The sequence below is a fragment of the Rhinocladiella mackenziei genome, assembly GCF_000835555.1.
Source record: "Rhinocladiella mackenziei CBS 650.93 unplaced genomic scaffold supercont1.4, whole genome shotgun sequence".
NCBI classification, from domain to species: domain Eukaryota; kingdom Fungi; phylum Ascomycota; class Eurotiomycetes; order Chaetothyriales; family Herpotrichiellaceae; genus Rhinocladiella; species Rhinocladiella mackenziei.
Window position 1 is genome coordinate 962,855 of NW_013550601.1, and position 23,857 is coordinate 986,711.

Here is a 23,857-nt window from a genome sequence, read left to right on the forward strand (position 1 = left end):
CCAGCGTACCAGCGGGGAGAATCTCAAACCCATCATTATCTTTCAAGTCCGAATGTTCTCAATTGAGATTGAATCTGTCAGAGATGTCGGTGTGGTTGTCGAAGTTGAGCTGTGCATAGAAGTTTTGGACGTCGCATGGCTTCCTTTGATGATGCTGGAATTTTCGCTTCGACCTTGGCCTGAATTTTGTCGGTTCATGCTGAAGGAGGAGTCTTGGTGGTGGGTAAGGACTCAACCAAAGCATGAAAGGGAACGGGATTCGGGCCTTCCATTCTTCGAAATAGTTGTTTGCCTAGATTCATGTTTCCCGCGCTAGGGGGTTCAAGGTAAGGCGCAAAAGGAAGGAGAATCACTATCCTCACAGACGGTGCCAGTGGCGTTGTCAAGATCAAATCAGTATATCGACGAATCCTAGGAATAAATTGACCACTCTCAGCGGCATGAAACCTTCGATGGTCTCTATTGGTGCAAGTGGGGTCGATTTCAGATTGAACTAGGACCCTTGGATGTCCAGGGAAATTCCTTGGTTGATTCCCAATGGCAAACTTGCCGCCTCTAGAGGATACTCGGTTTTGTGATCGGACGCAGATGCATTTTTGAAGGGGGAGGCTCGCAATTTCACCTTGTGTCAGAGTAGAAGCGGCCCTTTGTGACCTGCTTAGCAAACATTTGGAATATCAGATCGCAATAAACGTCGAACACAAGTTATGCCGAGTACGATTTCGGCAGCCTCCGACTGCAGTGATGGACCATCATAGCTAATAACGATTGATTGTTCCTTCTTCATGGAGAAGAGGGCTTTAGGGAGTAGATCGACATTGGCTGTACGGTCGGTGAATGGTATGATGGCTGTACGGTGTCGCTGAACATGATAAATATATAGGACACAATAATAGCATCTGGTGAAGCCAGCCCTATGTCTGTTGTATCATAAAGCAGTGCAGATGACACAGGGATCTCACTCGGTTTTGACGGAAGATCGCAGGAGGGGAACGTTTTGTGCCAGATGATAGTGTAGAGGAATAATAGTTCGAGAGTTCTATACATTCTGCTCCATGACCTTCCATCAAAGACCGACCAGAACCATTTCTCTTCTTTCGGCTTGTTCTTCTGCCGCCCCCTTTTCCAGTCTGATGACCTTTTCTCCAATTCTTCAGCTTGATGAAGCTGGCGATAACGAAGACTGTTGTCTGCGATGGTCAGACGAGAGGGTTATATGAAGGACGTCGGAACGAACAAGCATGCCACCTAAGATCTGCGGACCAGTCAATATTGCTCAATCAGCAAAGGAAAAGACTCACAAGAGCTAGTCGGGCCCAAACTGGCTGTTCCAAAAGGAAGACCGCTCCCTCTGGAAAAATGGGAGTCATGCTGGTGAACAAACATATGGTTGGAATGCTAGAAGTCGGGAAACATGACAGTGAACAACCCCATGTCTGAATGGCAATGGAAACAAGCGCGAAAGAAACAATAGAGCAGTTTTGAACATGGTGGAGTGAACTGCTGATGATGGACTTGAGCGAAACTCGAGTGACACTAACCGAGAGGCCAGGAGCAGTGTCGCCAGTGATGGTGGATAAAGGAGGTACCTCCGTTAGGTTCAAGTGGTTGCAACCTGCGTGGTTTCCATTCTCGAAGCTCAATACAACAGTGACAGCGACAATATATTCATTCATTTAACTCACCAAAGAACTCTACCGGCGACCTTATTGGAAGACTGAATTGAATCGATCAATCCATTTACTTGTCTGGGGTGAAATGTTTCCTTCTGCGAGAGAAGTCTGCAGTCCCCCAATGTATTCATCCGATTCCATCACGCAACACATCAAAGTGTCTTCCCACCTTCATTCCTTATGTAGGCATCAACGAGAGCTCTCTACCTTACGGCCCAAATCGAGCAACATTCCACAATTGCGTGGCAGTCAGATTGAATGAGGTGGACGAGAATAAGAAGGAACATGGATTTTCAGGCATTGGTATACAGATATGTGCTGTACAACACGTCGTCCAGGAGACTCTGCGAGACAAGAAGTTCTGAATTGTTAAGGAAAGGATTGAGACCAGCCAATTAGAATGTTATGCCGGGCATGGCACGTACCGCCTGGACAGTTTCCGCTCAGGCGGCCGACCCTGGCTTTGTCGTACTCCAGAGTTCAGACCCTATCGCACGTCATATGTGGAGAGGATCGTGGCGCCGAAGGGCCAAAGAAATATGGAACTCTGGAAAGCCGGTGTCACTCAAGAGAGGGGAACTCGGCACGGGCGGATAATTCATCAAGAGTAAGGAAATTCTTTCTTCTCTCTCCCGTACCTTGCATGGGAAGCCTCAAGCCAATACTCCATCTGGAAGGGATGGGTGATTTGATTTGTTGTTGCGAGAGAATCCCTATAGGGGAGTGCATGCGACACTCAGGATGACCGGAGTTGACAAAGCGATGAGAGTATCAGCCACTGGACTGAAGTAGCCAGCAATTAATGATCGGCGGCAGAGATGCCCAATAAACCTGATGAACTCCCCAATCAAGTCCAGTATTAATCGACCTTCCCGGCATCCCGAGGAGCCCAGAGACATTGTGTCGCTGGCGTGGCGTTGTCTGTATCGGCCACAGCGAACAGCTTCCTAGAGGCTTTGGAGGAGTTTCCGTTTCATCGAACTCTCAACTCGGAGCACGGCACTGCCACTCGTGACGATAACCAAATTCATCCTCTGCCCACCATCCGCCATCACCTCTTCCATTTCACGTTTCACATCTGCGTTTTTCAACTCCTGCATGTGATCTCTCTTCAACAATAGACTTTTTTACAACAATCGCACAAAAATCCATTGCCCGCCATGCCACCTTTCCGCATGCCCTTCTCGTCCAAACGACCCACGACTACCGAACCAATCGACGAGAATGCTCGACCGACTCCCAATGGTGAAAATGTTACCAGCCCATACAGAGAGAGGCCTTCTTTAGCCCTAGGCATAAAAGAAAAACAACAAGAGCCAAACGAGTTTAAATTGAGTTGTATGCGATCACCACTGGCCCGCGTCCTGATCGAGGCTAACGTACACCAGCCGTGAATGACAGTGGTGAATATCTTCCTGTAAGAACGACAATGCACACATACCTCATAGTCTCACTGACATTATTTACAGCCATCACCTACCGAGAAACCGTCGTTCTGGGCGAAATCCCCCTCGTCCACAAACACCAATCACAGACAGTGCTTCAACGACAACGAGCCATTCTCCATCTCTCGCGAATCGTTCGAGTCATACAGAAGATCATTTGTAAGGGTTGATCACCTTGAAAACATATTTACCGAACTCATCTTTCTTGAAGGATATCTCCGGACGTTCCCCAATCCTCCAAGCCGACAGCTACAGTTCTCGCGCTTCACTAGATTCTCGAACCGCATCTCGATTTCCCACACGATCCACGTTAAACAGCAGCACTTTTGAGGAGCCCACGGCGGAAGAGGAATGCTTTGAGGATGTCAAACTGGACGAAGAAGCCAAACAGAATCCCAAAAAGAAGAGTTTCCTGTCTCGGTTCGGCGATTCAAATGGCGAAATCCCTACCCCAGCCAAAGAAGACGGCAAACACCATTTCCATCTCCTCCCGGGCCGCAAACGAGGCCAAAGTGGTACAGGGAGAGAATTGGGAGATTTGCCGCGGCCACGAAGTAACGGGAGCGCCGAAGTGACAGTCGGATAGAGAAGAAGAAGAACGTCCCGGATTTTTATCTCCTTCCATGGCATGCATTACGAAGAACCTGGATTGATGAAAATGAGGGTCTACGGATCGGGAACTGGAGTTTTAACTCGGGAAAGCATGGGAGGCAAGTGCTAGTAGTATTGGTTTTCCGTTTCCCAAGAAACTTTGGTACCGGGGCACAGAAGAGACGCAAAAAAGTTATCAAAAGAGGATCTGGCCAGGGTCACTGTCACTTTTGCAGTGACTTTTCTTATCGGCTGAAATGGCAGAGTAATCTTAATGTGCACGAATATCGAGAACTTGGACCGTTGAATCTCTTGTCTTGTTCAATCCTAATTTGGCCCTCTTTGTCTGACCCCAGAGTTTGTCCCTGGCTCAGCCTCGTCCACCTCCGTTTCCAACCTGTCATAAGCGGTTTTGAGCACCTGGACAATCTTCCTTACCTCCTCCTCCGTCGCATTATAGGGAGGAGACAGAATGGCATGATCACCTCTGGTCCCGTCCACAGTGCCCGCACCGGGATACACGGCCACCCCCAACTCGAACGCCAGAGCCTGGAAGCGCGCTCCAAACGCCGTGGCCGGCGGGAACGAGGCTCTCGAGTCCTTGTCTTGCACGAACTCCATACCCCAGAACAGACCGCGACCGCGGATGTCGCCGACATATTTGGCCTCTGCAAATGTCTGGGCAAGCAGCGAATACAAGAATTTTCCCATCCGTGCACAGTTCTCAATGATGCCGTCGCGGCGCAGGATCTTCTGCACCGCCAAAGCGGCAGCGCACCCGACAGGGTGGGCCTGGTACGTTTGTCCGTGGTTGAAGCTGGACGTGCCCTTTTTCAAGACGTCAATGATGCGCTTGTGGACTAGCATGCCGGCGACCGGCGCATAGCCACCGCCCAACCCCTTGCCGATGGTCATAATATCCGGGACCACGTCTTCTTGCTCGAATGCAAATTGCGTGCCTGTCCGGCCCATGCCGCACATGATTTCATCCAGGATCAGGAGGATCGAATACTTGTCGCACACTCGCCGGACGCCGTTGAAGTACCCCTTTGGAGCTGGGGTGCAGGCACTCGTGGCACCGACGAGGGGCTCGGCGACGAACGCAATGATTTTCTCCGGCCCAATCTGTTGGAAGTGCTGATCGAGTTCCTCTACCAGACGTGCCGCGAATTGCTCTTCTGTCTCAGCTTGTTTCCAGTGCGAATACTGGTACGCGTACGCCGGCGTAACCCAGCTGAAATGATCAAGTTGGAAACACGCGTAGGGCACTTTTCGGGGTAGATTGGAACTGACGTTCATCGCACCGACCGTGTTGCCGTGATAACTTTGCTTTCGACTCACGAAATGGGTGCGCTCGCCTTGGCCGAGTTCGAAGAAATACTGCCGCGCGAGTTTCAGCGAGGCGTCCATGGCTTCGCTGCCGCTATTGACGATGTATGCTCTCTCAAGTCCGAAACGGCCGCCACCTTGAGGCCCGTCGATCAGATGGTGTGCAAGCTCTTCGGCTGCGTCGGTGGTGTAGGTCAGAGAGTGCAAGTAGCTGACCCCCGTACTCATCTGGTCGTGGACGGCTTGGAGGACTTCTTCATTTCCATGGCCGAGGCAGGCTACGGCCGCACCACCACAGGCGTCCATGACGACTCGGCCGTCGGCGAGCGCTAAGTATATGCCCCTTGCCGACGTGACTTTGTATGGTCTTTGGTGAAGGGAACGATGAAACAAGGCTGGCGGGGTGGAATCCTCCAAGGGGGCTGGCACAGAGGCAGCGGTGGCCGTGCCGTTAGTTTCATGGCGACCAGTGTCGTTGATCGTCATTGTGTCAGCGATAGATAGTATCTCTTCAACCTTGTTGGATGCGTCGATACCTTTGTCCAGCACAAATAATCTTCAAAGCATTCCGACAAATATGTCTGGGGATGACGACAGCATTAGCGTACTTTTGAGATCATATACAGACCTTGACGTCCTCTTAATCAATAGAGGCCAAAGCCCGATGAATGTGATAAGGCGTCGAGGACTTTAGAATAGGCGCAACATCGCCCGCTGAACTCCGTGAATCAAGTCCATCATTCATCTCGCTACAGGACCGATTTTCAGGCAACATTTTGCCATTGTTGACTCACGCCATGCATGGGGCACTGAGACGTATACTCTTCAATGAGAGCTCCTTGTGACTCACTCAATGTTTGTACTGCGTCCGCGTCCCGAGATAACTCTCGATGCAACAGATGGCCGATTGGTACTTTCTCTGTAGGGCGTCATATTAATCGAAAGCTTTGAAGCTCACTTGGCCACGCGAGTTTACACATTCGTTTGGTCCGAGTGAGCAATAAGAGAATCTTTCCTTCAGCAAAAGACTCAACCGAAGATATTTTTCTAAGTTTGGCTTGATCTATCGGCTTTAAGACCCAACGCGTTTGGAATGGCAACAAGGTGTCGTTCGAGATGGCTTCGGGAAGGTCGTCGCCCAGCCAGCAATCTTGCGGACAATAGGTGTCCAAATTACTCATTCACAACATGAACAAGGTCCAATCCCCAAAGGTCAAGTTCCAGCGTGATATTCCACCGCCTCGAGATACGCATTGAAAGGCAAGATCCGAGATACTCCTACCATTTTCTTGACCCCGCCACGGCCCAATCTGGCTGGGCAATCAATCTCACTCACAGGTGATAGTACATGCCTTGTAAAGTGTTTTGCAACATATTCTTCATTCAAAAGCCTAAGACGAGTCAGGTCAGTGACCGCGGACCCTATCAGACAAGCTCACACAGCCACGCCGGCCTGCCGATTACTGAAATGCTAAAGTCCGCCTCTAAAGTCTTGGGAACGACGCGTCCTCTCCGGTCCATCGTTGACAGATGTCCGACACTGGGACCTGGCACTGTGCCGGTCCAATCAACGAGCCGGAATTCCCATGACAAGGCTTTTAACCATGGTCACGGTGACCACTGCCAACCATGTTGACAGCGATCGATGCGCCCGGTGAGGACCATGCTGGCTTTCTTTTACAAAGCATGTAACTCATACCACCTACCGACCACCTTAGCTCGTAGCCGGACAAGAAATCAGCACGGAACTAGCGTATTCCCTAACAGAGAACTAGCATTGAGCTCCTGGGGTTGATAAGTACCCAAGGTCCGACGCGGTGTCCCCAGGTCGAGAGGGAAACAGCAGCCTCGCTTGCCCAACCATTTCACCGTCACTCGAATTTCACTTGTCGTCCACAACGACCTACACACATAGTCAGCATGCATCGACTCCAGAACAGACTTCTACAGCTGCTTCTGCTTGCTTGCCTCACTCCTCGGCTCGCGGCAGCATGGGGAGGTTGGGGAAGCGGCGAGGACTGCGACAACCCCTGGAACGGCACTGGCAGAGGATGGTGGGGGAACAGATGGAACGACGACGATGACAATGACGACAGTACCACGACTACTTCTGATCCAACTCAAGCCGGTGTCATCTCCTCGTCGACGGCGACAACGCTCAACAACGTTCTCATCGCCCACGCCGTCCTGGCCTGTTTGGCCTGGGTCTTCTTCTTCCCCCTCGGGGCAATCCTGCTACGACTGCCGGCCACATCACCCGTCATGCTCCGCGTCCATGTGGCCTGCCAATTGCTAACCTATGTCGTGTACGTGGTCGCAGCAGGCCTGGGCGTCTGGCTGGTCCAGCAAGTCTCAACAGGAGGATTTTCCGCCTGGTCAGATCCACATACGGGAATCGGTGTTGCCATCTTGGTCGTGGCCTTCTTCCAGCCTATCTTCGGATACATCCACCACAAGATCTTCAAGAAGAGGCAAGCCAGAATGCGAGAACCCAGGGACGAAAAGGTGCCTGAGCAAGAACGAAAGAAAGCAAGACAAGGAACCTGGCCGGGCTTCATGCACAAGTGGACAGGGAGAGCGCTCATTACCCTGGGAATCGTCAATGGAGGTCTGGGAATTCATCTTGCTGCCGGATCACCCTTTCAGTCCGACGAGACGACTCGGAGCGCGTCCATTGGATATGCCATTGGTGCGGGCCTAATGTTCCTCCTTTACGTTCTGTCCGTTATCGTGTTTGAACGTCGCAATCGCCGGGCCGCCGAGAGCGATGACCAAACTGAAACTGAGGACTGGGCTCCGCCATCGTACACGGAGAGTCAGACACCGTCTTATACCGAGAGTCAGGAATCGGGGCGGAATCCCCAGGGAACCACTTTCCGTTAAATCCCATGAAGACGGCCAGCAAGCGCGACGGGGGAATATGAAGTCAAAAACAGAAACAAAATGACAAGCCGATGCCTCATGACGCTCTATTTAGCAAGTAGGTCCACGTAGTCAATGATGATGAGAATGAATGGGCCCCCACAACTCCCTGCTGAAAATCGAGCTTATCATTTCATGCATTCTCCCACCATGCCCCCCTTAACATGACCATGTCGATGTAGGTGTCGACGTCGGCATCCCCAATCGATCCTCAAACGAGCTCGTCGGTCACGCAAAGCAATCCTCATATTTCTTGCTATGACGATTCGTCGCGTGTTGCTCAAGGCCCTTGCGTGCCGCAGTGCTCTGGAACGTAGCGAAACAGACTTTGCATTTGATCGTTTGGGCTGCTGCGTTCTGTTATGTTCAAATAGCCGGAGCAGGTTAGTGTGATTTGGGAAAGTAGAAGCATCAAATTGATGTAGAAGATTCAAGCGTGGTGCAGAGAGGCGAGATGATATAGGAGAGACAGAGGCGGAAGTGATCCACCCAGCCCACGACGATGGTGACATCAGAATCCATCCATTAGGAACATGAGGGTTCAGGTTCAGAATCCTGGACCTCAGCGCAGAGAGTGGTGTCAAGCTCTGATCATGTCACCAACCAAGCGCTGGCAAAGGGAATGATGAGAAATATGAAGACAAAACATACAGATTTCAACTGACTGCTAGGTTCTTTCTTGGTGTCTCGGGCGTTGCGCTCACGCTTTTGAGCAGCTTTAGCCCCGTTACCCATGATGACGACTTAAGAGGTAAATGGTGTTGCGGAAGATTGGTCGACGGGATCGAAGGAGAGGAAATGGATGAAGAGTTAAATTCGAGGTAAAGGTCAGAATAAGGCCCCAATGGCCACGGGCGGTGAGGAGGGAACAGCCGTCCGGTGGTTTTTCTCGTAATCGGGAAAACTATTCTCCGAGCACACAAGGGTACGCCTTCTCTCTTCCCCCCGGGAAATACTTAATCTAGTACTGGGTAGCACCAGCATATCAATAAACACGCTTTATCGGTATTAATAAGGCAAGCATGATTCCTCAAAGAAACTCCCGAATCCTTGTGTATGTCTCGGTCTCTTGCCTTCCACCAGAAGAAAGAAAGCTCCGCGACCCTGTCGACATCAATCTCATCCAACTGCAGCTAGTGTGTCATCATTCTTGTCCATATTTCTGGCCACGGACAGTTCATCCTCAGCTCGAGACACGATAGAACTGGAGTCCGGTCTGGATATCACCAAATTTGGCATGCCAAATATCCTTCAGATAACTGCTTCGGGGCTTCCATGGACCCCGATCACCACCCTTGGGAAGAATATTCTCCTTTTCGGCCGCTTTGATGTAAGAGCTGTTCAGATTCAATAGCGGCACTTCAAGAACACCGTCCTTCTCATCCACCCGAGGAACCATGCTAGTCATGTTCTTCGCGCGAGCTGCTTTGAGCAGTCTGACCCACAATTGAGCGGTGGCGTCGGCACCGAGGGTCCAGGAAGCATTCGTATAGCCAAAGACAAAAGCAAAGTTGGGCAAGTCCTGAAGCAGTGCGCCCCGCCAGATATATTTCTGATTGATTGGGTATGGTTCACCGTCGACCAAGACTTTGGCCCCGCCTCCGAATTGGATCTTGAGACCGGTGGCGGTAATGATGATATCGGCGTCAAGACGGGCGCCAGATTTGAGTTGGATGCCGGTCGACGTGACGGTGTCGATGGCATCGGTCACCACATCGGCTTTGCCGGTGCGCAGGGCCGCAAAAAAGTCACCACCTGAGCAGAGATATTATCAGTGGTGCCCCCGGACAGAATGCAGACAGGAACTTACCCGGTGTGATACACATCCTCTGCTGCCAGGGAAGATATCTCGGGACGAAATGAGGATCAAAGGGAATATTTTGGGGCAATTCCTTCTCGGTTGCAGAGCGCAGAGTCTTGATGCCCTGTTTTGGAAGGAGTCGGCAGAATTGGAAGAATAAGTACGCCATCATGAGGAACCGGATCCGAATCAGTTGGAATGCCCATTTCTCTGGGAGGACTTTCCTGATGAGTTGGTCGATTGGCTCGACGAGTGGGATGGGGAGGAAATAGCTGGGTGATCGTTGAAGCATCGTGACGGATTTAGCTTTTTCGGTCATGCTGGGGAGAAGCGTGACGGCCGTAGCACCGCTACCAATAATGACGATTTTCTTGTCGGTGTAGTCGAGATCCTCAGGCCAGAATTGAGGATGAACGACGGTGCCCTTGAAGTTCTCAATACCGGGGATCGGGGTGTTGAGACCACGAGTGTAGTCATAGTATCCGGTTCCCAGAAGGATGAATCGCGCATAAAACATCCGTTTTTCGGAGCCATTCACGGTGACGTCGAGCTCCCAGCGCTGCTTCTCGGTCGACCAGTTCATGGTGTCGACCTTATGCTGGAACTTGACGTGTTGATCGATACCTTGTTGGGCGGCCGCGGTCTTCACGTATCGTAGAATGGACGGAGCATCCGCAATGGCACGATCTTCCTTCCATGGATCCCAAGGAAAGCCAAAGGTATGAAGGTCGGAATCGGATCTGATTCCGGGATATTTGAATAGCGACCACGTTCCTCCGATTTCAGATCGACCCTCGAGAATGGCGTACGAATAGTCGGGAAGACCCTCTTGCAATCGGTATCCAGCATCGATTCCACTAATGCCAGCTCCGATAATGATGACATCGAAACTGTTGTCCGCCATGGTGTAGGGTGGATAGGGAAGACGAAACAGAAATTTGAAGATCAGGAGTGGGACGGGAGACTAAAAAGGTAACAGAAGGGAAAAAATATAATATCAGGTTCTTGCTTGGCAAATTTCTTATGACACCGCAAGGTATTCGAGTCAGGGGTGTCGTGTTTGCAGGAAGTGTCAGCAGAGGTTGGGGTTTTGTGTCTGGGTGTCCGGGGGCCTAACGCCAAAATCATTTTACAATCAGCATCCATAGAAAATGACAGCCTGACATCAACCGTTTGCCAAATTCAATTGCCAGCGGACCGAGGTTGTTGGTTGTTTCGAGGCCAAAGGATGCCACCGGCGCATGATACCGTGTCGTATCAGCTTGAGCATCTTTGCCACCCTTGGGTGCCGCCGATTGCCTCTATACCTTCTAAGGGTTTACCCCGAAGGGGCACATGGCCAACACCGGCATAGGTCATATCAACAGGGCGGCTGGAATCCATGGCAATTTGTCCCATCCGAGACCTCGAAGAAAGTAATCATCAAAAGGGGAAAAAAATAATACGGAATACGAAACTCAACTCTGAATGGATTGGGGTAGTTCGTTCACGATTCGTTTACCGAGTATCGATCGATGCGAATACGCTCGAACCAAGTTATCTGGCGAATGTCATCTCTTTCGCTCTGGTCAATACGACCACCTGCTCATATTTTCGCTAGCACCCTCCCTTTTATCCGACCGCTGATTAAGATCCCCCAGGGGACACAGCTTCACCAATCTCATCCACCAAATGCTTCTCAATCTTCACGGGTCCTCCTCCAACTCCTGTACATATCACGCGGCTGATACCGGACTTCAACGTCATCAACACCTTTGCTTCCAATCCTCCATATTCGTTTGGCCGAACATTTTGTCCGAACTCTCCCTCCCAACCCGGTATGTGGGGTAAGATGTTCTTGATCACTCCCGCTACTTGGTGTGTATGTTCTTCCAAATAGTAGATGACCGCATTGGGCCCAGCGTCAAACGTGTACGCGCAAATCAGCTTCCCTGCTTTGCGATTTGCCGTCTCAACAGCATTCATCGCTGCTCGAGACACGTCGTTGAGATAATGGATTGGTGGCCATGAATCGAGACATATCGCGTGGAACGAGTTCGAGTCTTGCATGGTGATCCGGGCAAAAGCCTCGAAGTCCTTGTCCTGAATCGCCTTCTCCATCTCCCGCATTCTTTGTGGGACAATCTCCCTAAATCTCGCTTTGGCCAACGTCGAGGTCTCAACGGTCGTTTGCATTCCCGCCGTGGAGGGAACTCCTTTCTTCTCTGCACTAACAACCAAGATCAATGCCCTCATCTCAGGCCAATGTGACACCGGCGCCACCTCTTCAGCTATGCTGTCACTTCCATCGTCCTTGGTCCCCGCTCGCCACGCGACAAAGCCTCCCATGAGACTTCTGCATGCGGACCCGGACCCCTGTCTCGCGATCAAAGAGAGCTCTTCTGGCGATTGAGGCAGCTCGTAGAGATCGGCGATTGCCCTGACCAACGCTGCGAATCCCGCGGCCGAGGAAGCCAGGCCTGCGGCAGTAGGAAAATTGTTGGCAGACACAAGCCGCAGTGTCATCTTGGACAATTTGGGTAGCGATGCATCTTTGGATTCCAACTGTTCGCGCAATGAGCGTAGATGCTTCAAACATGCTTGCGTTCGCTTGGACAATTGAATATCTTCCTCTTCTCCATTCAAAACGAGTGAATCAGGACCAGAGAAGGACTCGGAGCATGATGCGGTGGTATGAGTCCGTAAGGATTTCTGAGACAATGTCACAGACAACGAAGAGTTTGTTGGAAGGTTCAGTGCTGTATCTCGTTTACCCCAGTATCTAGATCGGTCATTAGGACTTTGTTTACCGTTTCGCCGTGTCCCGACAGGTCGGGCAGAGAAATATTGGCGTACCTACTTGATCACCGCAATATTAACAGGAGCAGTCGTGCTCGCACGGTAGAGTGTATCGGCTCCAGGCATGCTGGACTCAATGTGCGAACTGAAGGCGAATTCAAAGATGTGTTGGACGAAGCTAAACAAAACTCTGAAATAAACGATTGGGGAAATAGCTCGAGCAAATCGGATGTGGCATATCCGTCACGGCTTCCTGCAACTCCAAACAAAAAGAAGATACATTCCCTTCATCCCTCTGCATAAACAATAAAATAAACGGCAAAATGGGCTGGTGGAAAGCAGATCCAGTTCCTGAACAATCTCCTTCGACATCAACAATCCATCCGCACCCAATGCCACCTTCATCTTCATCGACGCCTGACTCTACTTCAGCTTGTCCAATCGACCACAAGACTCGATCAATATGGTTACAACAGGCACAAAAGAACTCACAGACACAGACACCATCAGCAGTACAATCTCATCCTCTACTTTCCTCGTCTCAACCACGACCCAGTCCGACAGCAGCTAACCCGACATCCTTTGGCTCTCTCCAAGACTGCTCCTCCGACCGCATATGCATATCTCAATCCCAAACCACTCCTCCATCTTTGCCTGAATACGAATATAAAATGTCACGACCCCTCTCACACGAACGAGCCGTATCCTCCATCCCTCGCGCCATGCCCTCGGACTCTAACAACTCATCATGGTCTTCGACGATGCCCATGAACAACGAAATCGAAACCGGCACCTCCGCCGCCGGCAACTGGATCTACCCCAGCGAATCACAATTCTTCCACGCCGTAATGCGGAAGCAAACCACTTCAAACCCATCTGACCTCCTCAGCTCCATCAACCACATCATTCCGATCCACAACGCGGTCAACGAGCGGGCCTGGACACTGATCAAAGCGTGGGAAGGAAACTCGTCCGCACAATGCGGTGGTCCTAAACTCCTCTCCTTCAAGGGCCTCGGCAGTGGTGCGATCTCGCCTAAGGCCCGTATCAAGAGTCTCATGGGCTACACGGAGCCGTTTGACAGGCATGATTGGGTCGTGGAACGCTGTGGAGGCGAGACTGTCGAGTATGTGATTGATTTTTACCAAGGCAAGGCAGAGGGCAAGGGTAAAGAAAATTCCCTCAATTTTTACCTTGACGTTCGGCCGAAGCTGAATAGTTTCGAAGGCTGGAGGCTGAGGGCGGAGCGGTTTATCGGTTGGAGGTGATTATATGTACGTCAGAGAGATATTACAAGAAATAAACCCGGTCCAGATGTAGTGCTAGTCAGACTGCAAATCATGGCACCTAGCCCAGATTTAGATTTGTATATGTATACGAATCTCATTTCAATCTAGTTCGGCCTCCACTCCTCCAAACCCTGTAACATCTTATGTCTCGACAGGAACCCTCCCCCTACAAAAAAGGAAATATGTTCAGAGCCAAAGTATGTCTGTCCGGTGGTATCACGCGAAAGAAAGTAAAGCTGCAGCTCGACTCCCATATCAGTCCCTGCCTCAACCCAATCCAACGACCCCATTCATCACCAAGACCAGCCTCGAAAAAGCGAAGCAATGCTGATCGTCAAGGGGAAACCATGGCAATAGTGTCTTGGGAGGTGATTCCGTATTGGCAAACAAAAAGAACGATGCAGAACCGGCAGGGGGGAAATCGGCCCATTTCAATTCATCAATCACAGGTATACACTCATACTACCCACCATCCATGACAAAGGAGATTCGTGTCACCGTGAGATGCATCGTGTAGTTTGTATGCTGGGGTTCATTCTCCACTTTGCCTTGTGCGGATTTTTCTATGTATTTCCGTTTACCAGTTCCCGGTCCGGATAACAGGTTGTTCCATGCCATAAGTGTTGGAAAACAATTGTTGTCGAATACTTTGCTGTTGAAATGGTTGAGTTGTTGGTTTGAGCCAACCCAGAGCATCGACCCAAGCTTCGTAGGCTTCCCTCAATCTACCACCACTCTTTTCATTGTGCACTCGGAGTTTCTCTTCCCAGCCGTTATATTGTAGTTGAATGCCACCCCCTCTCTTGCCGGCTTCTTTGATGACGCTGGCCCAAGCTTTGGAAATTTCCTCGTACGCGTTTTGTTTGGCGAGATTGTGTTGTGCATTGTCCCATTCTGGGAGGTCATGTATGATTTGTGTAACTCCATTCAAGTATTCGAGTGATATTGAAGATTGTTGTTCATTTGGCGGCAAGAAATGTGGGGTGAAATCAGCAAGAGCATCGAGCATTTCATGCCATTGGGGCCGAACTCGGTCATAGGAATAATCAGATCGAGGATTGGGATCGAGAGGGAATGACCCCATCAGCCGGTCATAGTACTGCCGTAACACTTGTAGCGTACTCTGAATGCTTGGTCGAGGGCTGACTTGGACGATCTCATCACGAAGCCCAGGATTTCGACCACACAGTGATTTCACGACAGCAGTTAATGATTCTTTGTCCAGTGTTTCCAGCAGTCTGTCAACTGATAATGGTCTTCCCGCCAAGTTGGGACGAACTCTTTTCCTCGAAGTAGGGGTCGTTATCTGAGGAAGTCGAGCACTGGATAATGAAGGTGAGGTTAACATCTCATCATCTCGATCGGGGGAAGGTGAGGCTTTTCGTTTTCTTGAAGGGCCTGCGGCAGACACTGAAATAACGGTTAGCACGATATGTAAGATGACATCCAACGCAGGCAGCTCACTTGACCTGTTTGGGGAGAGTCGAGTGTGTTCGTGGAAATGAGGAGGAATGGGCGGCGTGGCCAGGCTATTCATTGTGGCTACGTCGGCCTTCAGGACGAGAATTGGCTTTGTTTTGGGGGAACTCGACAGGCAGGCAACAATGATGGATTTGATGATGATCAAGTACTGAGATGTGGAATGTAAACTAGCTCGAGTAGTGGAGGAGACGGGTGAAGGTAGATCGGATATCGCAGGGACGGTACCAAGACTGTGAGGTGGTTCAGTTGGTAGAGGAGGAGTGATGGTGGAGGGTTAAGTTGCAGGTTGTGATCAGAAAGGTTTTCGTTATGGAGGGAAGAGGAGGTCGTCACCGTGAGCCTCGACACCTCTGATTTGTCACTGACTACTCTTTGTCCGCCCTTAGTCGCCTGCGGTGCCTATGCGGTAGCCCGTGCCAGACACAAGGTGCCCAAGGCTCTGCTGCCCAATCCAAAGCAATACCCCCCGGTCTCGACGCTATCACAGGCGGCCGTGAGCCGGGTCCCTGCAGATTTACGTTTACTGTACCACTGCTCCCTCGATTCATTCGGTAGGGCAACAAAGAAGACCATTTGCATGGATGCATCGACAAGCGACCATTCGTATGACCAGGGCAGCTTTCCACTGGTACCATGCCAAAAATTTAGAGAGCCTCCCATCATTTTGACTGGCGAAAAGACTCCATTGCCATCTTCGCCATCATGATGTACGGAGGACGAGTACTGCTGGAGGCCAGGAGAAGCAGAGGACCGAGTCCAGAACACTTACTTTCAGAATACACCCTCACCCGCGTCAATATTTTTGGCTAACACCGTTTTCTAGTTTAACAAGTTAGCTCCCATTTCCAAGGAGCATCCTCTCGGTAAGGGCCATCGACCTCCAGCGTCTCTCCTCTCACCACTGCTTCTACTATAAATTCGTCGCTCTCCACATGACGGATCCCCTCAGAGGACGACTGAGATTTTCCGTCGGGATATTGACAATAGAGTACCGCACTCTTCCCTCTTCCCAATCCGCACCTGAGAAGCATTCGATTTACGGAACCATGACTTAGTCAGTCTTCTGCATAGCACATTTTTGATGGAAATCAGCTTCCAGGAGTACAGTATCCATTGGAGCTCACATTAGGACATGGCACTCAGATTTCGGGCCTGGAAAAAAGTTCTGTTTGTCAAAATAACTGGTTGGAGTGGGTAAAGGCATATCTGTCTGGTCTGGTCCGAAGACGGTCCGAAGCATTGATGCCTGGTGAAGAGACACTCCTGGTTCCGAGGACTTTTCCTGTACTCTGTAGAAAACGACAACCTTCTTTTCTCACAGACATTCGGACACGACTGTTCCAAAATTCTTTATCTGTCTCATTTAAGCTTTTAGGACTGCCAGCTAAACCGGATTTTGAATTTCTCAATGCGAGTCATTTCCGGGCCAATGGACGCTAAAAATGAAAACCAGAACGCTCGCTGATCAGGTCATGGAATCTTTGCGACCAACAAACCCTCACCTGCCGCCCTCGTTCTCTCCTGAAAGAATTCAAGGACTCCACCGGAAACCAGGATGGTGCCAATCGAGATCCTGAATCTGTTGAATGGACAGGCCCTGCAACTCGGCGTCGACGTTTCTCTTTTTCCTGCGTTTGTTGTCTGCCCACATATAGTATTGTAGCCCCAGGGCTAGAATGAGAACCATCGATGAAGTGCCCAAGTTTAACCCGTTCCCGATGTTGTACCTCGGCGAATCCGTGGGCAGGAAGCTCCAGGTGGAAATCAATCCACCAGAATTACCCATGATATGAACGGTTCCGATCGCAGTCGACCTCGCAGTGTCGGAGACGACGTTGGCTGCGACCTGGGCGCTGGTGAGTGCACCGAAGGAGAATCCTCCTGCGGCAATCAGGAATGTCGCCCCGTATCGGGCATGAGGATCCAGAGTAGCTACGAATATAATATATCCGGTCACAATCATCGGTGCCGAGAGAATAAAGAAGATATTCCGACGATCGAATCGCCATGATAGAAAAGAAAAGAGGAGCACGAAAAAGGCACCCACCATATAGGGTGGTACCGTGTGAAGTTGCTGCGATACGACGGACTCATGCGGATAAATCGTCATCACAATCGTGGGAGCAAAGAAAACCATTCCTTGAACCGTTACGTTGTCGAGAAGAAAGATGGTGGCGGTAGTGAGAGTGACCGGGCTGAAAATGCCCCGTAAAATTTTCTTGGTGTCGAATCTGTCGAGTATCTCTGTCGTGGCAATGCGTTCCGACTTAACACGAGAAATAGCAAGATCCTTTTCTTCTTGAGTAAGCCATCGAGCAGTCTCGGGTCGATCTGTTAGAATAACATAGGCGACCAGGGCAATTCCGCAGGTGATTGTGCCTTCAATAGCGAATATCATCCTCCAGCGATAGAGACTTCCGAAGGAATCGAGTTGCAGAATAGCGGATGCCAAAAGCCCTCCAAACGCTCCCGCCAGCGGAGCCATAACGACGTATAAAGACAGTCGGAACACGAGCTCGCTCCTTCGATACCATCGAGATAGATAATATGCAATGCTGGGCAGAACACCAGATTCAAAGATGCCGAGGAGAAACCGGACGGCACATGCCTGGGAGAAATTGTGAACGAAGGCGGTGCATAATGAGCAGACCCCTGGTATATACGGTAAGAAATTCGAAACCAGGGACGATGTATCGGGAGTAAATACCTAAGCAGAGAGCAGTCGTGGGAATAAACCATCCTGGTCCCACCCATTTACAGACCATACTGGAAGGAAGTTCGAAGAGGATATATGATATGGAGAAGATCGAGTTGATCGTGTTGTAATCATAGCCTGCTAAATGAAGATCTCTCTCAAACCCCGCAAGCTTAGCGTTTCCTGAGAGTGAGCAGTTAGCAATGGCCGTCATGTTTCCCTGAGCACATCGTCCTACCGATATTCGCACGGTCCATGAAGGTGAAAAGGTACATGATAGAGACAATTGGTACGATGCAAAAGTCGATTTTTCGGCGTAGTTTTGCTTCGGCAGCAACGTCAAATGTAACAAGAGATTGACCATATCTGAAGGCATCAGCAACACCGTGGAGCATTTCGATTTCAAGGTCCAGCCTTACCTGTCAGTAGCAGCATGACCTCTCTCAGCAGTTCCATGAAAGTCCTCGGTCTCAGCATGCATAGCTTTAGCCTTCTCATCGGCTCTCTCGTCGACAGTTTGCCAAACGGCCGTGCCGACGTTGCGTTCCTCGGCATTGTGGTCTTCGGACTCCATGATTGATAAGAAGAGCGATATAGCAAAAAGATGAAGAGGCGGTGGAGAAAACGATCATCTCTCTGCTAGAGGGATGAATACCCCTCTATGTATTTTTCCCCCTCGACCCCGGCTGACGTCAATTCCGGGGATTGATCGCTAGTCCAGGACTTCTCGGTCCGGGTTTAGTTGGAGGACGGGACTCTGCGTTCTTCCCACGATCCTTTGCTAAACAATGGTTTAGTTAGCGCAGCCATAGCGCAACGTGTGCCGCCATGACTATCCTCTGAAGAGTATGGCATCCGACTCTGATCAATCGAATATCAATCTGAACTCATGGGAAGACGGCATGTCTCCCCAAACTAGCTGTGTAAAGGCTAGCAGAGGGTCCGCTATAATAACGGCTAGCAATGCAAGTTTTCCAAATACTATACAGGAGTAGTCGTTAGAAAGACCCTGGGCTGGACAGAGTGGGTCCTTGGAAGATGTGTCTGTGCAAGGAGCACCATTCAGCAACGGGAAGCAAAATCGGTAATTCTGTATTCTCCGTATCTATAACGAGATGTCGTGATTTCCTGGATTTGTGAAGTTCTCGTGGCCAAGCATTTGCTCCAAATCCAACCGGTCTAATTCTGATGAGATTTTTTAGGACGATTTTGATCGAAACTGGGGGGGGGGGATCAAGGATACAACGAGAGTACCAGAAAGTAAGTCATAGTTTGATCGTCCAGGACTCGCGGGGTAACCGTAAGAGAGGCTGCTCGGTCGATTTATGAAATCCTCACCGGACTCAGTTGCTTTGTTCTTGGCTTGTCCATCGACTATGGCAAGTCACTTCAGCTCCTGTCAAATGGAACCGGGTATGTCTTCAACCAAGGCTCAGGATTTTTTTTGGTTTCCATTTTTGTCACCGTCCAGATGGGAGCACAGGCAAAAAAGGAGATCCACCACTTGCTTCGTGTTGTTGATTGCCCGGCTATATCTCAGAGTCTGAAGACGTACCTGCAAAGGGGTTCCGCTGGCGCAATTATTGGTGTAGAAAGCAGTGTCAATTCATGGTTGCCGACGCGACCAAGGACGACAAGTATTGGATCCATCATAATGACACCTTTCTCACCTGGAAGAAGCTGATCATGTCGAATGTTCTCGTCTGTTGTCCACAGAAGGGAGGAGCTCTTCTCGCAGGGGACACTGAGCGGTTGTTGTGAGGTTCGAGGTAGCTAGTATGGTAGGATATCGGCGTAAATTGGTGCTAGGAATTCTTCAGACGTTTTCTACTGAATGGTTTGTTTCTAGGACTTGGAGCCGGCCATGAATTGAATTTGCGGATCTGTAGATATGGATGTCTGGATGTCCCATGAGTTACGGTCAGGTACGGAGTTGCATCATAATATAGGTCAACATACTAAAGTTTGCCAAGTGTTGCTTATAGAAGGTTATTCCGAGCACTATGCGTGTACTGAATAGGTTTCGAGCCAATGGATCGAGCTTTATTAAAGAGGAAAGCCAAAGTATGAATTCCCACATTGATGTGGCATGATTAGCCAGATTCGCGAATATGCAGCATAAGGTCAGGCCATAGCGGAACATTCTTCAGGCAACAACATCACACCTGACTTTAAGTTGCCCACCAGAACCTCCTGTGTAACTGCTTATCGTGGTTGTCACCGAACATGTTGCGGTCATGGATATTGGCAAACACTGTACACGGCACAGTCGAGATGGATCATGCACGAAATGAACAATCACCTTGCTCACTCGCATGTCAAATCTAGAGATACAGTGACTGAGCAGCCACGATATCTCGTCTTACCTTGGTCAATGCCTCCTCAAACTTCTTCTCCAGCTCTTCGCTTCCCATGACTTTAGCAGCCTCTGCCATTTGACGTAGTGCTTCTTCAAGTCGTCGGAATGTGCGAATCAAGCTACCTTCGTAGACGTCGGTCATTTTGCTGAGTATACGTCAGTCACTACCTTCACTCAACTTCATGTCACTCACCAGATCTCGCCAAATGATTTTCCTGTTGCCCAGGCATACATCACCGGCATTAGTTGCCACTTGAAGCTCTGCACATACTCTTCCTCGTTCATCGCCAACTTGGACTCGATAGACACCTTGGCAATCACTCTAGCTTGTCTCTGAATCTCTCGTAGGAGTCGGGCCAGGTCCTCAGGCAGGTTGGTCTGCTCGTTGACCTTTTCCTCAAAGACAAAACAGCTCATGACTGCCGCGCATTGTTCGGCCGTCAAATCGTTGAAGAATCGATTGAACAACAGCTCGCTGAGCATCAATTCATCACCGGTGCTGATCTCGCAAGCAACACGGGCTTTCAACTGCACCACTTCGTCTTCATTGATGAATTGTAACCGACGAAGAACTCGTTTCCGGCATTTTAATTCTTCCAATTGCATGATGGCATGGGCATCTTGAATCTGCTTCTTCAACGCTCGAATTTTGTTCGCGATGATGACCTTTTCTGCGTATTGATTGTACAACCCCTCAAGTCGCGGGGAATTATGCAACGGATTTGCGACCAGTCTTGACTCCATGATTTCGATCTTGCGGAGAAGCTCCTTGAACGAATTGTCCGTAATCTTCAGATTCTCAATGGGATCGAGCACAGCCAGGCCATCGGGAAACCGTCTCTGCACTTCCACCAACGACGTCTGAACCTTTTTCCTCTCTGATGGAATGGTCATATCAGTAGGCAAAAAGATGCGAATGTGAGAAATCTTGTGAACACATTTCAGCAAGACGGGGACAACCTCGATGCGAGACTTCTCGCCCGGCTGAGGAGGACGAATGCCGGATGGGAGGGATTGAAACGTTTTGGTGGCAGGAGCCGGACCATCAGCGCACTCCAACGCAATGTCAAGAATCCATTCCTCTTGAGGAGTCAATTTTTCGGTCGATCTGTTGGGGGATCTCCTCCCAAAATTGACGACTGCGCCCCATCCAAAATCGTGTTCGCCGTCTTTGATCTCCACCAAGCGACCTGGTTGCATGAATGGTAAACAATAATTGGGATGAATAATAACATTTCGCATGTCTTCAGCATAGACATCCAGCTGTTTTCGGAGATCGTAATAAGCGCGAATGGAGTTCTCATCTTCGATCACCATCGCCGACTTTTCGGCCTCAAGTTGCTGCAATTCTTTCTCCAGGCCCGACACGCTTGCTGTATTCTGGAATTGATGAAAGCATCTCTCTAGCATAAACTCAGGAGATATTCCTTCGACGCGAAGCAAATTTAAAATCATGTTGTACCCGAGGTAGAATGCAGAATTCAATTTATCCTGTTCGCCGCGAACAATTTCTTTGGCGACGTTGGGTTCCATTTGCTCGTCTATCATCATGATGACAATTCCACGTTCATCAAGACCCCGACGTCCAGCACGGCCAGACATTTGAATGAATTCCGACGGAGTCACCCATCGTTGTGCAATGCCATCAAATTTGCGGACGCTTGTGAAGACGACCGTCTTGGCCGGCATGTTGAGTCCAATGGAGAAGGTCTCGGTCGCAAACAACACCTTGATCAACCCTTCCTGGAAGAGAATCTCGATTGTCTCTTTCAATAGGGGCAGCAGTCCGGAGTGATGGATGCCAATGCCTCGTCGCAGCAGAGGCAACAAATGCTGAATCTGTGGCAGATTCTTGTCCTCAGGAGAGAGAGTTTCCAATGCGCTGTCGAAGACTTTCGTGACCATGGCCTTTTCCGATTCATCATTGAATGACATGGTGCTCATTTGAATGGCGTAAGCTTCGCAGTCTCTTTTGCTGAAACTGAAAACAATGACCGGGTTGTAATTCTTCATCATGATCATCCGGACAATTTTGTAGATATCGGAAGGGCCCTTAGTGCCTCCTTTATTCAACTTCTTGTCCTTCCCCTTTCCTTTTCTCTTGGCCATCGCATTGGCAGGATCGTCTCCGTGCTTCTCAGCAATTGAGCTCATGGCTTTCTGGAAGTTGTCTTCGCGGAAAACGCCCTTCTCATCCACAATTAGATGAATTCCGTCAGCACCCGCTGGAAAGAAATAGTGCTGCAGGGGGGTGGGTCTGAAATCGGTGTAAACGACGTGGCACGGTTGGCTATGGGTCTTGGTAATCCACTCGGCGAATTGCATGGCGTTGGGGATGGTGGCCGACAGGAACACATAGCGGACTTTGTCAGGTAAGAGAATGATGGTCTCTTCCCAAACAACGCCTCGGACCTTGTCCCGCAAATAATGAATTTCGTCAAAAACGACCCAGCCTACTTCTCGCATGATTTCAGATCCACGATAAAGCATGGAACGCAGAATCTCCGTGGTCATGACGAGACATGTAGCAGTGGGATTGATAGTGACATCTCCCGTCATCAGACCGACATCACCAAAGTCGGCCTGGAATTCTCGATATTTCTGGTTGCTCAAGGCTTTGATGGGACTGGTGTAAATGACTCTCTGGTTGTTCTTCAGACATTGTGCTATGGCGTATTCGGCCACCACCGTTTTGCCGGCGCTAGTATGTGCTGAAACTAGAACACTTTCATTTCGCTCAATGGACGCAATCGAGACTTGTTGAAAGGGGTCGAGCTGAAACGGCCATGTCCTGGCGGGCTCTGCCGGGGATTCGTGCTGTGAGATAGGAACGTAATCATAGTCGGGTGGCAGGGCGACTTGATGACGAACTTGATGCGACAGGATGACCTTATCTTCCTCTTTGGACGCCCGTAAACCAGCTGACGCCGCCACTTCTCTTGACTGTTCGGTTTCAAATGTATCTGTCACGACGGGTTCTGCCTCCTCTTCCATGCGCATGCGCTTTGCGTCTGGTCCATCTCCATTGGCATTGTCTGCGTCAGGATTCTCTGATGATTGTGATTTCGCATCGCTTGAGGGAGTAGGAACGTCGTCTCCATTGGCGGCTTCCTTTAGTTCACCGTTAGCTTGTCGCTTAAGACGCTTTCTCTCTTTCTTATCCGCCTTGTTTTCCGCATTTGCGGGAGCGTGAGGAGTGGGCGGATTATCTTCGAAGACGTCGAATAGCTCGTCCATTTTGACTAAGCCTTGCCGTTTTCTAAAATGCTTAGGCAGAGAGAATGGTGATTATGAAAGTTGGAAAAGACCCTTCCAGAGAGGGAAGTCGAAGAAAAATCCGAGGTCGGCCATCAAGGGAAGCTTTGCCGAGGGACCCTCGCCAAGACTCGAGCTCCTGGCAAGAACAGCTTCATTGAAAGTGGACTGACGATTGATCTTCCTTTCAAACAGTTTTGTCTCTCCTTCCCAGAGAAGCTGTGAAAGTATGATCTGT

At 50.0% G+C, this 23,857-nt stretch overlaps 9 protein-coding genes across 9 annotated transcripts; 3 read left to right on the top strand and 6 right to left on the bottom strand.

Annotated features, from left to right (window-relative positions):
* Nucleotides 1-2,833: 2,833 nt before the first annotated feature.
* Nucleotides 2,834-3,704, top strand: Z518_05479 (uncharacterized protein; the record flags this gene model as incomplete). The annotated part of the gene is made up of 4 exons (XM_013416291.1): nucleotides 2,834-3,011; nucleotides 3,062-3,090; nucleotides 3,143-3,277; nucleotides 3,330-3,704. The coding sequence occupies 4 exons, from the start codon at nucleotides 2,834-2,836 to the stop codon at nucleotides 3,702-3,704; spliced, it is 717 nt and encodes a 238-aa protein (XP_013271745.1).
* Nucleotides 3,705-4,036: 332 nt separating this feature from the next.
* Nucleotides 4,037-5,524, bottom strand: Z518_05480 (uncharacterized protein; the record flags this gene model as incomplete). Its single annotated transcript, XM_013416292.1, has 1 exon — nucleotides 4,037-5,524. One exon carries the CDS (start codon nucleotides 5,522-5,524, stop codon nucleotides 4,037-4,039), a length of 1,488 nt encoding a protein of 495 aa, XP_013271746.1.
* A 1,434-nt stretch (nucleotides 5,525-6,958) lies between these two features.
* Nucleotides 6,959-7,921, top strand: Z518_05481 (uncharacterized protein; the record flags this gene model as incomplete). The annotated part of the gene is made up of 1 exon (XM_013416293.1): nucleotides 6,959-7,921. One exon carries the CDS (start codon nucleotides 6,959-6,961, stop codon nucleotides 7,919-7,921), a length of 963 nt encoding a protein of 320 aa, XP_013271747.1.
* Nucleotides 7,922-9,143: 1,222 nt separating this feature from the next.
* Nucleotides 9,144-10,665, bottom strand: Z518_05482 (uncharacterized protein; the record flags this gene model as incomplete). Its single annotated transcript, XM_013416294.1, has 2 exons — nucleotides 9,144-9,715; nucleotides 9,771-10,665. 2 exons carry the CDS (start codon nucleotides 10,663-10,665, stop codon nucleotides 9,144-9,146), a joined length of 1,467 nt encoding a protein of 488 aa, XP_013271748.1.
* A 722-nt stretch (nucleotides 10,666-11,387) lies between these two features.
* Nucleotides 11,388-12,665, bottom strand: Z518_05483 (diphosphomevalonate decarboxylase; the record flags this gene model as incomplete). Its single annotated transcript, XM_013416295.1, has 2 exons — nucleotides 11,388-12,522; nucleotides 12,601-12,665. The coding sequence occupies 2 exons, from the start codon at nucleotides 12,663-12,665 to the stop codon at nucleotides 11,388-11,390; spliced, it is 1,200 nt and encodes a 399-aa protein (XP_013271749.1).
* A 197-nt stretch (nucleotides 12,666-12,862) lies between these two features.
* Nucleotides 12,863-13,807, top strand: Z518_05484 (uncharacterized protein; the record flags this gene model as incomplete). Its single annotated transcript, XM_013416296.1, has 1 exon — nucleotides 12,863-13,807. The coding sequence occupies one exon, from the start codon at nucleotides 12,863-12,865 to the stop codon at nucleotides 13,805-13,807; it is 945 nt and encodes a 314-aa protein (XP_013271750.1).
* A 598-nt stretch (nucleotides 13,808-14,405) lies between these two features.
* Z518_05485 (uncharacterized protein) lies at nucleotides 14,406-15,365 on the bottom strand (the record flags this gene model as incomplete). Its single annotated transcript, XM_013416297.1, has 2 exons — nucleotides 14,406-15,238; nucleotides 15,293-15,365. 2 exons carry the CDS (start codon nucleotides 15,363-15,365, stop codon nucleotides 14,406-14,408), a joined length of 906 nt encoding a protein of 301 aa, XP_013271751.1.
* Nucleotides 15,366-16,841: 1,476 nt separating this feature from the next.
* Z518_05486 (uncharacterized protein) lies at nucleotides 16,842-18,579 on the bottom strand (the record flags this gene model as incomplete). The annotated part of the gene is made up of 4 exons (XM_013416298.1): nucleotides 16,842-17,962; nucleotides 18,018-18,188; nucleotides 18,244-18,371; nucleotides 18,425-18,579. 4 exons carry the CDS (start codon nucleotides 18,577-18,579, stop codon nucleotides 16,842-16,844), a joined length of 1,575 nt encoding a protein of 524 aa, XP_013271752.1.
* Nucleotides 18,580-20,329: 1,750 nt separating this feature from the next.
* Z518_05487 (uncharacterized protein) lies at nucleotides 20,330-23,601 on the bottom strand (the record flags this gene model as incomplete). Its single annotated transcript, XM_013416299.1, has 2 exons — nucleotides 20,330-20,510; nucleotides 20,558-23,601. 2 exons carry the CDS (start codon nucleotides 23,599-23,601, stop codon nucleotides 20,330-20,332), a joined length of 3,225 nt encoding a protein of 1,074 aa, XP_013271753.1.
* Between the last annotated feature and the right edge of the window lie 256 nt (nucleotides 23,602-23,857).